Source organism: Numida meleagris, chromosome 11 (assembly GCF_002078875.1).
Source record: "Numida meleagris isolate 19003 breed g44 Domestic line chromosome 11, NumMel1.0, whole genome shotgun sequence".
In the NCBI taxonomy this organism is placed as follows: domain Eukaryota; kingdom Metazoa; phylum Chordata; class Aves; order Galliformes; family Numididae; genus Numida; species Numida meleagris.
Window position 1 is genome coordinate 2,239,556 of NC_034419.1, and position 13,799 is coordinate 2,253,354.

Below are 13,799 nucleotides of genomic sequence, written 5' to 3' on the forward strand. Positions count from 1 at the left end.
TCCCGTCGCTCCTCCCCAAGTCGCGTCCCCTTCCTCCGGGCGCCGCCCCAGGCCCCGCCCACACCGGACGGGCCCGGCTCACCCGGTCAGGCCCCGCCCGCGCCCGTCGGGTGCCGCCCCCTCTCGGCGGACCGCGCCCGTACCCAGCAGGCCACGCCCCTCTCCCAGAAGGCCACGCCCCTCTCCCAGAAGGCCACGCCCCCTCCGGTCAGGCCACGCCCACTTCCAGCAGGCACCGCCCCACGTGAGGCTTCGGGGTCCGCGGCCTCGGCCCCCTCCGGCCCGACCCGGCCCCTCCTCGCCTCCGGCCCGCAGGCAAATATTTGCTGGGGGCCGGCCCTGGACTACGGCCTGACCTCCAGCACCTCCACCATGCCGGCCCCGCTGGGCCTGCTGCTCACCCTGGCCGTTGCCCTGGGTGCAGGTAGGGCCTGGGCAGGCAGCGTGGGGCCAGCTGGCGTAGCGCGGCGTGGGGGACCCAGGATTGGGGGCTCCGGGAGCTCCCGCTCTCTGGGACCGGGGCACGCTGACCCCCGCTGCCCCCAGGCCACCGCTCGCCCCTGAACGACTTCCAGCGCCTGCGCGGCACCGAGCTGCGGGCAGCACCCAACGAGCCCCCACCGCCAGCAGCAGAGCGCGGCGCGGCCCAGCAGTGTGCCCAGCGCTGTGCCAACAGCCCGGCCTGCCGGTGAGCGCCACGTGGCAGGGAGCCGGGCCTCAGTGTGGTGCTGCGCAGCGCCCTGCCACCTCCGCCCGCCCGCAGGGCCTTCCACCACGAGCGGCAGAGCCAGCTGTGCCAGCTGCTGCCCTGGAGCCAGCACTCGCCCGGCGCCCGGCTGCAGAAGAACATCCACTACGACCTGTACCAGAAGAAAGGTGGGGCTGGCACCGGGCCCGGGCCTGGGGCTCACGGTGCGGGGCTCCCGCTGCCCGCGCGGCTCCGACATGGTGCCCGGTTATCCCCAGACTTCCTGCGGGAGTGCATCGTGGCCAATGGCACCAGTTATCGCGGCACGCGGGACACGACGGAGCGCGGCCTGCGCTGCCAGCACTGGCGGGCCACCACGCCCCACGACCACAGGTGCCACCGTGCCACCGCTGCCCCGGGCAGTGCGGGGTGATGGGGAAAAGGATGGGAATGGTACGGGATGGCAGGGAGCGGGATGGAGACAACATGGGGTGATGGAGAACGGGGTGGGGACAGGCTGGGAGCAATGAGGATGGCTTGGGGACACTGGGGACAACGCAGGGGCAATGGCAGCGAACGGGGTGGTTCAGGTTCCTGCCATCCCCCCGCAACGGGCTGGAGGAGAATTACTGCCGCAACCCCGACCGTGACAAGCGCGGCCCGTGGTGCTACACCGTCGACCCCAACGTCCGGCACCAGAGCTGCGGCATCAAGAAGTGCGAGGACGGTGAGTGCTGTGCTTCGGGCACGCCCTGTGCCGCCCATCCCCGTTACCGCTCAGCCCTCCCGCTGTTGGCAGCCATCTGCATGACCTGCAATGGGGAGGATTACCGGGGCTTCGTGGACCACACTGAGTCGGGGACCGAGTGCCAGCGCTGGGACCTGCAGCACCCGCACAAGCATCCCTACCACCCCGACAAGTCAGTACTTGTGGCAGGGCTGTGTGGCCGCGGGGATGGCAGCGGACATCTGTCACCTGCAGCCGCTGCTCCCCGCCTCACCCAGGTACCCCGAGAAGGGTCTGGATGACAACTACTGCCGCAACCCCGACGGCTCCGAGCGGCCCTGGTGCTACACCACTGACCCGGCGCTGGAGCGCGAGTTCTGCCGCATCCGCGTCTGCAGTAAGTCCCCTTATGTCAGCTCTGGGGCCGGTGTCTTCAGTGCCACCCTCACCCCGCCGCTCTCCTCCATACAAGCAGAGAAACGCCCGCGGCCCGTCAACGTCACCACCGGCTGCTACAGGGGCAAGGGCGAAGGCTACCGGGGCCGGGTGAACGTCACCGTGTCGGGCATCCCCTGCCAGCGCTGGGACGCGCAGACTCCCCACCGGCACCACTTCGTGCCCAGCAAGTACCCCTGCAAGTAGGGCTGGTGGGACGGGGGGCTGCGGCAGCACCCAGGCGTGCGGGCACCCACGCAGCCGCTCCACCAGGGACCTGCAGGAGAACTACTGCCGCAACCCCGATGGCTCAGAAGCCCCGTGGTGCTTCACCACCCGCCCCGGCATGCGTGTCGCCTTCTGCTTCCACATCCGCCGCTGTGATGACGAGCTGGACGCGCAAGGTGAGACCTCACCGCGTGGGTGCCCCACCGGGGCGTCCACCTGCGGTACCAGCTCCCCCTGCCTGTCCCTAGAGTGCTACCACGGCCACGGCGAGCAGTACCGTGGCCACGTCAGTAAGACGCGCAAGGGCATCACGTGCCAGAAGTGGGACGCCACGACGCCCCACGTGCCACAGTGAGTGTGCCGCGAGCATGCCGGGGTGATGCACGGCAATGGGGATGGGGACAGTGACCGTGGCTCCCGGCCGGCAGGATCTCGCCCACCACCCACCCTGAGGCGCACCTGGAGGAGAACTACTGCCGCAACCCCGACAACGACAGCCACGGCCCCTGGTGCTACACCATGGACCCGCGCACGCCCTTCGACTACTGCGCCATCAAGCCCTGCTGTGAGTTTGGCCCCCTCGAGCCCCAGCCGCCCCACGGGGTGCATTGGGCCACCCTCCACAGCCGCACTCTGCTTTCCCTCCGCAGCCGGCAGCGCCGTGCCATCTGTCCTGGAGAGCGCAGGTGAGGACACAGGGACGTGGGGCTGTGGGTGCTTGGTGTGGTGCCCCCGGCCAATGCCCACTGTGCCCGCAGATGCAGTGACATTTGAGGAATGCGGCCGGCGGGACGAGAGGCTGCAGCGCAAGGGACGTGTGGTGGGCGGGCTGCCCGGCAACTCACCATGGACCGTCAGCATCCGCAACCGGTGAGCAGGCACCCCGTGTGCCAGCCGTGCCATGCTGCCGGCCGGGTGCCCACCCCTGCCAACCCCCCTGCCCGCAGGGCCGGCTTGCACTTCTGTGGAGGGTCACTGGTGAAGGAGCAGTGGGTGATCAGCACACGGCAGTGCTTCTCCTCCTGGTGAGCTCAGGGACAGGGTGCGGGGTGCCGGCAGCCGCCGTGCCCTGATGGCCCTGTCCCGCAGTGACGCGGACCTGTCAGGCTACGAGGTGCACCTGGGGACGCTGTTCAAGGACCCCAGCCCTGCCGACCCCGACCTGCAGGCCATCCCCATCATACGCATCGTTTGCGGCCCCTCCGAGTCCCACCTGGTGCTACTGAAGCTGGCGAGGTGGGCGTCTGCACCTGGCGCCCTGCGCCCCAGTGCCGTGGGCTGGCACCGCATCCCCACGCTGTTCTGTCCTTCTGCAGGCCAGCCGTGCTCAACAAGCGCGTGGCCCTGATCTGCCTGCCGCCCGAGCGCTACGTCGTGCCCGCTGGCACCACCTGCGAGATTGCTGGCTGGGGGGAAACCAGAGGTACTGCTGTGAGCAGCCCCACCATGGTGTCCCACTGCAATGGCGTCCCCTATCTATGGCAGTCCCCTTCCACACCATCCCCACCGTCATGGCATCCCCCTGCCCATGTCCTCTGTCCACATGAACCCCCTTTGATGTCATCTTCCAGCCCAGGGCACCCCCTTGCCCATGACATTCCTTTCCCAAGGCATCTTCTTGCTCCTGGCATCCCCCTACCCATGGCATCCCCTTCCCATGCCACCCCCCACCCACGGTTTTCCTATGCCCATACATGCCTTGCTGCTGCCCCATCCCCGCAGGCACGGCGGATGGCCACGTGCTGAATGTGGCAAAGCTGCCAGTGCTGGCACACGGTGAGTGCCAGGCAATGCTGCGTGGGCGCTTGAAGGAGAGCGAGCTGTGCACAGCCCCGCTGCGTGCTGGTGTGGGCGCCTGCGAGGTGAGCAGGGTTCGGGGGGCCAGGCAGGCTTGGAGACCCCACAGCATAGGGGTGACGGTGCTCTCCTGGCCCTACAGGGAGATTACGGGGGACCCCTGGCCTGTCTGACCGCCGACTGCTGGGTGCTGGAGGGGGTGATCACCCCATCCCGCGTCTGCGCCCGCACCGACCAGCCTGGCCTCTTCATCCGCGTCTCACTCTATGTTGACTGGATCCACAAGGTCATGAGGATGGTGTGAGCCGTGCTGCAAATGACACCTCCCCACTCACCCCCCCAGCCCCAATAAAGGCAGTGGAGCCAGCCTCTGTCTGCGTCTCAGTGTGGCCAGGGCACAGGGCACAGCACTGCACAGGTTGTCAACACATTTATTTAGAGCCAAACCCAAATCCCCATACCCATCCTCCGCCTTCACTGTGCTCAATCCCTTCTCCTTCAGTCCTGGTGCCATCTCCAGGACCTGTGGTCACCCTGGGGCCAGCACAGCCATGGGGCCACCACAGCCATGGGGCCACCGTGGGCTCTAGGGGCTGTGCTGTCCCGCTGGGGGCTGCCCCAGGTGCTGGAGGAGCCAGCGGGCGCAGTTCCCAAAAACATCGGCTTCCGTCTCCACGCCAGCCAGTGCATGGCCACCCTCAGGGTACCACAGCAGCCTGCAGGGCAGGGGATGCTCAGCCAGCACCGCAGGGCTCCATGCCCACCCCCCCCCCCGTCCCCATGCCGTGCTCACCGTGTTGGCACCCTGCCGGCCCGCAGCACCCGGTACAGCTCCAGCGCCTGCGTGGGGCTGACGCGCCGGTCCCGGGCACCCACGCACAGCAGCACCGGCGCCCGCACCTGCGGCACAGGTGGTAGTGGGCACCTGGTTCCTGCACCCGCATCCCTGCACCCATCCTACCGCACTGTACCTGGGGCACCTGGATGATGGGTGAGCGCTGCAGCATGGCAACCAGGTCCTCCGCGCGGGGCACCCGCTGGAAGGAGTAGGGCAGCCCCAGGGATGTGTAGCGCCTGCGGGAGGGAGGCTGTGGTGGGTGACGTGGCACAGCACGGTGCGGGATGGCACGGCGTGGGGCGGGTGGCTCTCACCAGTCGGGGATGTCGGAGGTGCCCAGCAGTGCAGGCAGGTTGGAGACAGGGTTGCGCAGGGCGCACACCCGGTAGCGCTCAGGCTGGCGGGCGAGGAGGTGGAGGGCGATGAAGGCTCCGTGGGAGCCGGCTAGCAGTGCCACGCGGCGCGGGTCGAGGGGCTCACTGTGCAGTGCCTGCTCCACCGCCAGCTGTGGGCATGGGCACCCGACCATCAGCACCCCGACATCAGCACCCCAACATCAGCATCTGTCCCGGTGCTGCTCACCTGCGTGTCAGCCACGTCCTGCTCACCCACACGGGACTGCAGGCACTCAATGCCGGCCTGCCCAAAGCCCAGCGAGCCACGGTAGTTCACTGGGGAGATAGGGACGGTGGAGGCCACATCACGGTGTGGCACAGGGGACACATGGCACCAAAGTCCCCATCACTCACCCAGCAGCACGGCGAAGCCCAGCCGGCACAGCGCGGCCATGCTTGGGCGCCAGCGGGCGTCGAAGATGGCGTGGGGGCCGCCTGGGCACAGTGAGGACGTTACCTGGGTGCCACCAGCACCATCAGGATGTCTCCCTGCCCCTCACTCACCGTGGGGACACACAACGAGGGGGTGCGGTGTGGTGCCGCCTGTCGGGCTCAGCAGCAGGGCCTCGAAGGGCTGGGGGTCTGCACAGGGGTGGGAGGGGCCCCACTCAGCACCCACCGCCATGGGCACCCCCTGCCCCCGTGCACCCAGGCACTGCGGGGCCCCCAGGTGCTCACTGTGTGGAGGGGAGCTCTGCTGGATCGTCAGCGTTTTCCAGGTGATGCCAGGAACTGGTGGGGTGTCCTCCACGGGCACCCAATGCAGGGGCAGCTCCTGGCCCAACGGTGGCAGCTCTGCCACCACCTGGGGACGGGCAGCGGGTGACACCGGGTCCCATAGCAGGGTGTCACCAGCGCTTCGCACGGTGCCAGCGCCGCGTGCTGCTCTGCTCACCAGGCTGGGCGGGCGGTGCGGGGCCGAGCAGGTGGCCACCAGCAGGTCCCACTGGATGGTCAGCAGCTCCCAGCACCCCTCAGGTGACCCTGGGGACAGCAGCACACTGACAGCTCCCGACGCTCATCCCGCTCACCAAAGCGACGTGAGCAGCCGGGGGCCACGTACCGGCAGTGAGGTTGGTGACGGTGGCAGCCTCCGTGTCCACCAGCAGCAGGTCCTGAGTGGGGACAGAGTCACACGGGGGCTGTGCCATGGCCGTGCCGTGTCCCCGTGCCCCGGCTCACCGTGCGGCTCCGCTGCGGGGTGCCCAGCAGCACCCGCCGGCTGTCGGCTGCCCAGCACCGTGGCGGCAGCGCATCGGCGTAGATCCCGGTGAAGGCTGTGAGCGGGGCAGAGCGTTGGGGAGTGTTGGTGGTGGCACCCAGTGTGAGAGTCCGACCCCCCAGCAGCACCCAGCCCTGCGGCTCTCACCACCCGTGGGTTCCTGCACCACGTCGAGCACCGTCACCGTCTGCCGCATCTGCCAGGTGAGCTGCGGAGAGTCGAGCCCAAGGGGGAAACTGAGGCATGGGGATTTGGGGACCAAAAGGGACTTTGGGGGCTTTGGGGACCTGCCAGTGTGGGATGGGTGGCCCAGTGTGCTTGGTCCTGCTCACCATGCGCAGCTGCAGACACTGCCGGTGGGGCCCCCCCACGGCCCCCTCCAAGTAGAGCAGGCGCTGACCATCGGGGCTCAGCCGGGGGGAAAAGGAGGCACGGTTTGGAGCCGACAGCAGCTCTGCAGGCAGAGGATCAGCACCCGGGGACAGCCAAGAGCCCTCGGTCCTCGGTGTCCCAGAGCTCACCGCAGTGCCCGCTGGCCAGCTCCAGGTGGAAAATCCCTGACCTGGGGAGGAGGAACGCGTGGGTCAGAGCCCCATGGCTGTGCTGTGCGGGCACCAGCTGGGCAATGCGGGCATTAGGGGCTCACCTCCTGTTGGAGCAGGCGCTCAGCCCCAGGCGGAAGGGCTCGTGCCACCAGCCCACAAACACTACGCCGGTGTCACCCGGGGACCACAGCGCCTGGGGGACAGCCAGGCTCAGATCTGAGCCTCAGCCTGGCCCCACAGCTGCCCCAAGGGCCATACCCCCCCATACTGACCTGGCCGGGGGACACATGTTTGGGGACACTCTCCAGCACCGACACGCTGTTGCTCTCAATATCCAGCATGCAGAGTACGGGGGCACTGCGGGTGCCCAGCGTCTCCCCCCAGTCCTCGTGGTACACGAACTGCTCGCCCTGCAGCACACTCATAGGGAGCATGGCACGCTCAATGCACACGCGGCACACTCACTGTTCATACGGCACACTCACGGGGAGCAAGGCACACTCACGATTCATGTGGCACGCTCACGGGGCACATGGCACGCTCACCATGTGCAGGGCACACTCACACTCACCACCCACCTCCTCATCTTCATCCTCTGCTGGCCCGGCTGCCCCTGGCACATGCCATGGGCAGGCTGCAGGTGGCGTGGGCCGACTCTTCTCAGCCACGTAGAGCAGCCGCGTCTCCAAATGGGACCAGGCCAGGCAGGCGAAGGGCCCTGGCACAGGGACAGGCTGCCAAAGCCCTGTATGGTGCAGGGGCAGCCAAGCACCGGGCACTGCGGCTGTGCCACCCTCGCCTGTACAGTGGGGGATTTGTGGAGGGGTCCCTACCCTCTGTGTAGACCGCCCCGTGCTTCCCTAGCGCTGTCAGGTCCACGCCGTGGCTGCGCCCGCTGCCATCCCACACCTGGGTGAAACAGGTTCACCGGGCGCACCGCACCCGTGGCACCCAGCTCCCTGGCACGGCCCGGGCACCGCGTGTTACCTCCAGCAGCTCGTGGCCCTGCGGTGGGCAGCGCACAAGCACGGCGCGGCGCTGCCCCGAGGGGGAGTCCCGGCTGAGCAGCCTGCGAGCGGCAGAGAGCTGTGGTGGGCACCGGGCGCACCGTGCCACACCGCCCCGTCCCACAGCCTGGCCGCGAGCCGTACCGGTTGTGGATCTCTGCGCCGAGTGCTGCCCGGCTGATGGCGAGGCCACGCTCCGTGCGCTGCACGCTGTAGTGGCGGCTGAAGCGCAGGAGCCGCCGACGGGGCAGGTCGGGCTGGCTGCACTCTGCGGGACGGGGACGTCAGCGCCCACCCCGGCACAGCGCAGCGGGGCCGCGGGGCCTGACTCACCGGTGTGCAGCAGGAAGGCCTGTCCCCGTCCCCCCGCGGCGGCCCCCAGCGCGGCGCAGTTGATGGCAGGGAAGCGGCTCAGCTCCCGGTAGCAGGCACCAGGGCTGCTCCGCTGCCCCTCTGCCGGCTGTCCCCGGCTCCCCGCGCCCCGCTGTGTCCCCGAGGCCATGGGGCCTGCTCCGTGCTGAGCCGGCGGTGGCTGTGGCTCGGCGGTGGGCAGAGTGCCAGGGTGCGCGAGCAGCTCGCCGGGGCCGGCGCCAGGAAGGGTGCTGGGAGCTGGCAGCGGGACCTGCCCACCCTCCGCCTGCGGTCACGAGCCCCGGGGGCACCGGAGGCCACGGAACCACTGCAGATGGTCCCAATGCTCAACAGTTTTTATTTGGGGGGTGACGGTGCCGGGAGCTCTCAGCCCTGCAGGTGCTGGAGCAGCCACAGCACAATGTTCATGAAACTGTCAGCTTCGGCCTCGACACCAGCCAGCGCGTGGTTGTTCTTGGGGTACCAGAGCAACCTGCAGGGAGAGAGGGCTCAGCGCCGTGCCCACAGCCCACGTCCCCACGCCCACATCCCACTCACCGTGTGGGCACGCCACGGGCCTTCAGGGCACGGTAATACTCCAGCCCCTGCACTGGGGGAACACGCCTGTCGTCCTCCCCCAGCATCAGCAGTACGGGCGTGCGGACCTGCGGGAAGGGCACAGCCTCAGCTGCAGAGCTGCAGGCCAGTACAGGGGATTGGACGGGACAGGGACGTACCTGGTTGATGTAGGACATGGGTGACTTCTGCAGCATCACCGTCAAGTGGGCCGGGTCCGGCAGGGCATTGGGCACGTAGGGCATCCCCATCTCCGTCAGGCACCTGCAGGCAAGAAGCAGGGGGACATGTGGTGCTGGGGCTGAGGGAAACTGGGGGCCGTGGCACTCACTGAGGGCCGTGGCACTCACCAGTCAGGGATGTCAGTGATGGTGAGCATGGAAGCGATGTTCACCACGGGGTTGCGGACCACGCAGGCACGGTAGGTGTCGGGGAACTGCCCGATGAGGTGGCATGCCAGGAAGCCCCCGTGCGAGCCACCTACCAGGGCCACTTGGCTGGCATCCAGCAGCTCCTCCTGCAGCACCCGCTCCACGCAGAGCTGTGAGCACAAGGGACAGTTATTCAAGTGGGGATGCGATTGTGCCCATGTTTCCCACCCCAGGACACCCATGAGGCGAAGGGGCACACACATCACACCTGCACATCCTGCACATCCTGTGTGCCCACGTTGCCCGGCAGGGAGTCCACGCTGTCCTGGCCAAAGCCCAGCGAGCCACGGTAATTCACTGGGAAAGAAAGTGTCAGAGCCCCCTGCTGCAGAGCCCCAGGGGCACAGCGAGAGTGCTGTGCCTTGTCTGCCTCAACACTCACCCAGGAGCACAGCAAAGCCTAGGCGGCACAGTGTGGCTGGGTACAGCATCCACCCAGCAGAGAAAACGGTGTGGGGTCCCCCTGTGGGGCAGAGGTAGTGGGGGTGATATTGCAGTGCTGGGGTGGGCACTTGGGGGTGGTGGGGGGTGAGCTCTCACCATGGGGCATCACAACCAGAGGGGGCTTCTGGGCAGTGGGACCCTCGCTTGGGCGCAGCAGGATGGCATCAAAGTCCAGTCCCTCTGTGGGGATGGCATAAGCAGTCAGGGCTCTAGTGGAGATGGGCAGCAGCCCCGCAGCGCCACTCACTCACCATACTGGGGGTTCTCCTGCTCCGGTGGGGGTTTCAGGGTGCGGATGCCCCAGCTGATGCCAGGCACCGGGGGTGCATTTTGCAGGCAGATCCACTTTACCTGTGCCTCCTGGCCCACACCAGGCAGGACAGCCACTTGCTGCATGGGGAGAAGTGTCAGCACCAGTGCCCAGAGGCAAGGGAAGGCAAAGGGGACAGGGATGTCACTGTACCAGTGTTGCAGGGCAGCTCGGGGTGGAGAACTGGGCCACCAAGAGATCCCGGTCAATGGTGAGGACAGACCAGCTGCCTTGGGGTGCGTCTGGGGAGGACAGGGAGGGTCAGAGCTGCAAGCACAACCAGCCCCAGCCCTGGCACCGCGGCACTCACCGGCCGTCAGCGAGGTTGTGCTGCCTGTCTGCATGTCCACCACAAACACATCCTGAGGGCAGGAGGGCAGAGTCCAGCTCAGCACCGGAACAGCCGCTCTGCATGCCCCGAGGCCCCGCAGCCCTTACCTGCTGACTGCGCTGGGTCGTGTCCAACACCAGCCGACGGCTGTCGGCTGCCCAGCACAGCTTTGGCAGAGCGCTGCAGTAGATCCCAGGGAAGGCACCTGTAACGAGAGTATTGGTGCTCAGCTCCTCACCCTGCCCCGTGCCCCAAGACCTGCCCTGTGCCCCAAGACCTGCCCTGCAGGGCTACACTCACCCCACGCTTGCCGCGGCACAGCCTCCAGCACAGTGCGGGTCTGCTTGGTATTCCAATCGTACTGTGGGAGACATGGGGTGGGGGGCTGTGCCAGGTGCACCGGGTTTCAGGCCGCCCACCAAGGTAGGGGTACGCCACCAGCCCCCGCAGCACATTTCGTGGCAGAGCCGCTCACCATGCGGAGGCGGCTGCACTGCTGGTGGGGGCCCAGCACCCTGTTTTCCAGGTAGGCAATGTGGCAGCGGTCAGGGCTGAGCCGTGGGGACCACAAGGCCCCAGTGTCCTCGGAGAGCAGCTCTGCAAGAGCATGAGGGGACGGTGAAGGGCTGCACGGTGCTCAGCACTGCAGGTCTGAGGGTGAGCTGCTCACCGCATTTCCCACCAGTCAGGTCCACGTAGAAGAGCGCTGAGCTGCCGGGAGAGAGGGGCTGTCACCATGCGGCTGGGGTCCTCAGGGTGGCAGGGACCAGGGGGACTCACCGGCGGTTGGTGCAGTGCCGCAGCCCCAGGCGGAAGGGCTCATGCCACCAGCCCACAAACACCACGCCGGTGTCATCTGGGGACCAAAAGGCCTGCGAGGGGTGGACAGTGTGGCTCGGTGATGGATTCTCCCCTTGTCCACCACCTCCCATGTCCCCTTCCCCCATCCTGACCTGTCCAGGGGACACGTGTTTGGGGACTCCCTCCAGCACTGAGATGCTGCTGCCCTCGATGTCCAGCACGCAGAGCACGGGGACGCTGCGGGTGCTCAGCGTCTCCCCCCAGTCCTCATAGTACACAAACTGCTCGCCCTGTGGCACAGCCCCATCAGTGCCAGCTCTGGGGTGGAGGGACACCACCCCGGGGGTGGTGGAGGCCCACCTTGATGGGTGCATCTGGCTTCTTGGGGCACCCCAGCTCCTCGTCGGCAGAGCCATCCAGCTCGGGTGCTTTGGTCTGGAAGAAGGACTCGGCCTTGGGACGCTTCTTCTCCGCCACATACAGCAGGTGGGTCTCTGAGTGCGACCAGGCCAGGCAGCCAAACTGGTCTGCAGGGAGAGGTCAGGCACAAGCCGTCCTGTCCCCACCATCCCCCAGGGCCACCCCGTCCCTCACCATCATCATAGACACTGCCATGCTTGTCCAGCGCCGTCAGGTCGATGCTCTTCACCTTGCGGTTCTGATACCATACCTGGGAGCAGAGGGGCAGGGGGAGCCCAGGTTGCCAGCCTCTTCCTTTCCGTAATTCCCTGGCCCCTCACTCACCTCCAGGAACTGCTTCTCCTTCTCTTTCTCCTTCTCCTTGCCAGCAACCTTAAGCAGGACAGCCTTCAGCGCACCGCTGGGGGACTCGCAGCTCAGCAGCCTGCAGGAAGGCGCCCGTCAGCCCCGTGCTGCCAGGGACACGGGGGTGGTGGGGACACGGGGACGTGGGAACCCACTCATTATTGATCTCGCAGCAGGCACCGCCGGGCCCCGCGTAGACGATGGAGGCCCCGTCGTGGAAGAGCAGGTACTGCCGGCAGAACTTGATGCTCTTGGCCTGCACCAGGTCCCGCTGCGACCACTCTGCGGGGATCAGGGTGAGGAGCCGCGCCGCCCTGGCAGCCCCCCTCGCCCAGTGCCCACCCCGTACCAGTGTACAGGCTGCAGTACTTGCCCCCGTACTGCGTGGTGACGTCGGGGCCCAGGCAGGCGGCGCTGAGCCCCGGGTTCTGGCTCAGCTCCCGGTACAGCGCCGCAGCCTCCTCCGCGCTGGGCAGCACCTGCGGGAGCATGGGCGGCTGGGGCATGGGGAGGGGGGCACAGGGCGGGCCGGGCCGGGAGGGGCTTCTAGGGGGGGCACCGGGGCACGTGGGGGGCTCTTATCAATGAATAAGGGCAAACGGGAGGAATTATGAAGACGTGGGGTGGGGGTTCTATGAGGGGTACCAGGGCGTATGGGAGTTGTGATTGGGGCACCAGTGCCTACAGGGGGGGGCTGTGACTGGGGGAGCAGCGCCCACGGGGGGGGCGGGGTGCTGCTGCGTGGCACCAGGCCCAGGGGGAGGTACGGGGCCCAGGCGTCGGGAGGACACGAAGGCCGGGGAGGAGGCGGCTGTGGGGTACGGGGGCACTCGGGGAGGGGCAGAACTCGGGGTGGAGGGGCGAAGCACAGGGCGGGGGGAAGGCTAACGGGGGGCGGGGTCCCGGGGCAGTGACGTCACCGCCCCCCTACCCCCCCGTTCCCCGTCCCCCGCACAGCCCCTCACCGGCGGCTCCATGTCGCTGCGGCGGGCGGATACAGCGCCAAGCGCCGGCGCGTCCGGGGAGGTGGGCGGGGCCGCCTCCCATTGGCTGCGGCGCTCGGGCCTCGGCCGCGCTATGGCGCCCCCTTGTGGGCGCGGCCGGAGGCGCCGCGGTGCCGCCGGTGGGGACCTGAAGAACGGGCAGCTCCCGCGCCCGGAGCGCGGCCCCCGGCCCCCGGCCTCCCCCGGCGCGCGAAGGCACGAGGCGGAGGCGGTGTGTGGTTTATATCAAGTCCTTTTATTTTGTTCCCACAGAAATACCTGGGTGGGGGGGCAGCTTCTGTACGGAGTCACGACACAGCGCGGCACTGGGGGGTTACTACGGGTCTCACGGAGCACAGCAGACACGCACACCGTCACAATGGTCAGAGGGAGGGCGCCGGCATTGCACTTACCACTGTAAACTTCTCCTGGGGCGCAGCGGGGCCCCGCGTGCAGCCGCGCCCCGGCACCTATTTACAGCGCGAGGGGTGGCGGGGGCACACCCGGCAGCGGCGGGCACGGGGAGCCCACCCCGCGAGCCCGGTGCACGCATCGCGGTCGGTACGGCGATGAACCGATGGAGGAGAGAGAGAGGAGAGGAGGAAAAAAAAAAAAGAAAAGAGGAAAAAAAGAAAAAGAAAAAGAGTCCAGGCAAAGAACAGCAAGCACTGAAACGCGGTGAGACCGTGCAGAGAAGTAGCAAGCCATGCTCTACGACAGGACAGACGGTCACGGGCGCTATGGCTGCCCTTTGGCAAAGTGGCCCTCCGTGGGTCGAACATGCCACGAATTGGAACTTCATACGCACAGGTGGTCGAGAGAGGAGTTACCCGGTTTGCAATGACACCCTTGCACGCGACGTCGGATTATCAGCTATGAACGGGTCTCGTTCCGGAGTCGTGTTATTTCGTTGCATAGAACATGG

The 13,799-nt window shown here is 67.6% G+C and overlaps 3 protein-coding genes across 12 annotated transcripts; 1 reads left to right on the top strand and 2 right to left on the bottom strand.

Annotated features, from left to right (window-relative positions):
* MST1 (macrophage stimulating 1) lies at nucleotides 202–4,242 on the top strand. The gene is made up of 18 exons (XM_021409959.1): nucleotides 202–424; nucleotides 547–688; nucleotides 764–876; nucleotides 967–1,081; nucleotides 1,279–1,415; nucleotides 1,488–1,608; nucleotides 1,694–1,812; nucleotides 1,891–2,053; nucleotides 2,124–2,254; nucleotides 2,327–2,429; nucleotides 2,507–2,643; nucleotides 2,729–2,764; nucleotides 2,837–2,948; nucleotides 3,026–3,103; nucleotides 3,168–3,314; nucleotides 3,395–3,501; nucleotides 3,801–3,940; nucleotides 4,018–4,242. Exons 1-18 carry the CDS (start codon nucleotides 373–375, stop codon nucleotides 4,177–4,179), a joined length of 2,115 nt encoding a protein of 704 aa, XP_021265634.1. The 5' UTR covers nucleotides 202–372; the 3' UTR covers nucleotides 4,180–4,242.
* APEH (acylaminoacyl-peptide hydrolase) lies at nucleotides 4,287–8,554 on the bottom strand. 9 transcript variants are annotated; one of them, XM_021409956.1, is made up of 21 exons: nucleotides 8,216–8,529; nucleotides 8,027–8,150; nucleotides 7,863–7,944; nucleotides 7,709–7,784; nucleotides 7,454–7,593; nucleotides 7,148–7,285; nucleotides 6,977–7,068; nucleotides 6,852–6,892; nucleotides 6,663–6,784; nucleotides 6,478–6,538; nucleotides 6,291–6,385; nucleotides 6,172–6,223; nucleotides 6,004–6,092; nucleotides 5,787–5,913; nucleotides 5,613–5,690; nucleotides 5,463–5,543; nucleotides 5,296–5,384; nucleotides 5,028–5,218; nucleotides 4,847–4,949; nucleotides 4,669–4,775; nucleotides 4,287–4,591 (listed from the first exon to the last, which is right to left on the bottom strand). In XM_021409956.1, the coding sequence occupies exons 1-21, from the start codon at nucleotides 8,382–8,384 to the stop codon at nucleotides 4,462–4,464; spliced, it is 2,187 nt and encodes a 728-aa protein (XP_021265631.1). In that variant the 5' UTR covers nucleotides 8,385–8,529; the 3' UTR covers nucleotides 4,287–4,461. The 9 variants fall into 9 exon arrangements, with proteins under 9 accessions (XP_021265631.1, XP_021265628.1, XP_021265627.1 ...); XM_021409953.1 differs by having other exon boundaries at nucleotides 7,709–7,770; nucleotides 8,027–8,537; XM_021409952.1 differs by having other exon boundaries at nucleotides 5,613–6,092; nucleotides 7,709–7,770; nucleotides 7,863–7,913; nucleotides 8,216–8,545.
* Nucleotides 8,572–12,949, bottom strand: LOC110405050 (acylamino-acid-releasing enzyme-like). Of its 2 annotated transcripts, XM_021409958.1 has the most exons (22): nucleotides 12,857–12,949; nucleotides 12,241–12,370; nucleotides 12,047–12,173; nucleotides 11,871–11,970; nucleotides 11,721–11,796; nucleotides 11,487–11,653; nucleotides 11,279–11,416; nucleotides 11,106–11,197; nucleotides 10,996–11,036; nucleotides 10,801–10,922; nucleotides 10,626–10,686; nucleotides 10,433–10,530; nucleotides 10,305–10,356; nucleotides 10,148–10,236; nucleotides 9,936–10,074; nucleotides 9,781–9,864; nucleotides 9,623–9,703; nucleotides 9,449–9,537; nucleotides 9,160–9,350; nucleotides 8,971–9,073; nucleotides 8,792–8,898; nucleotides 8,572–8,726 (listed from the first exon to the last, which is right to left on the bottom strand). In XM_021409958.1, exons 1-22 carry the CDS (start codon nucleotides 12,866–12,868, stop codon nucleotides 8,621–8,623), a joined length of 2,205 nt encoding a protein of 734 aa, XP_021265633.1. In that variant the 5' UTR covers nucleotides 12,869–12,949; the 3' UTR covers nucleotides 8,572–8,620. The 2 variants fall into 2 exon arrangements, with proteins under 2 accessions (XP_021265633.1, XP_021265632.1); XM_021409957.1 differs by lacking the exon at nucleotides 12,857–12,949 and having other exon boundaries at nucleotides 12,241–12,397.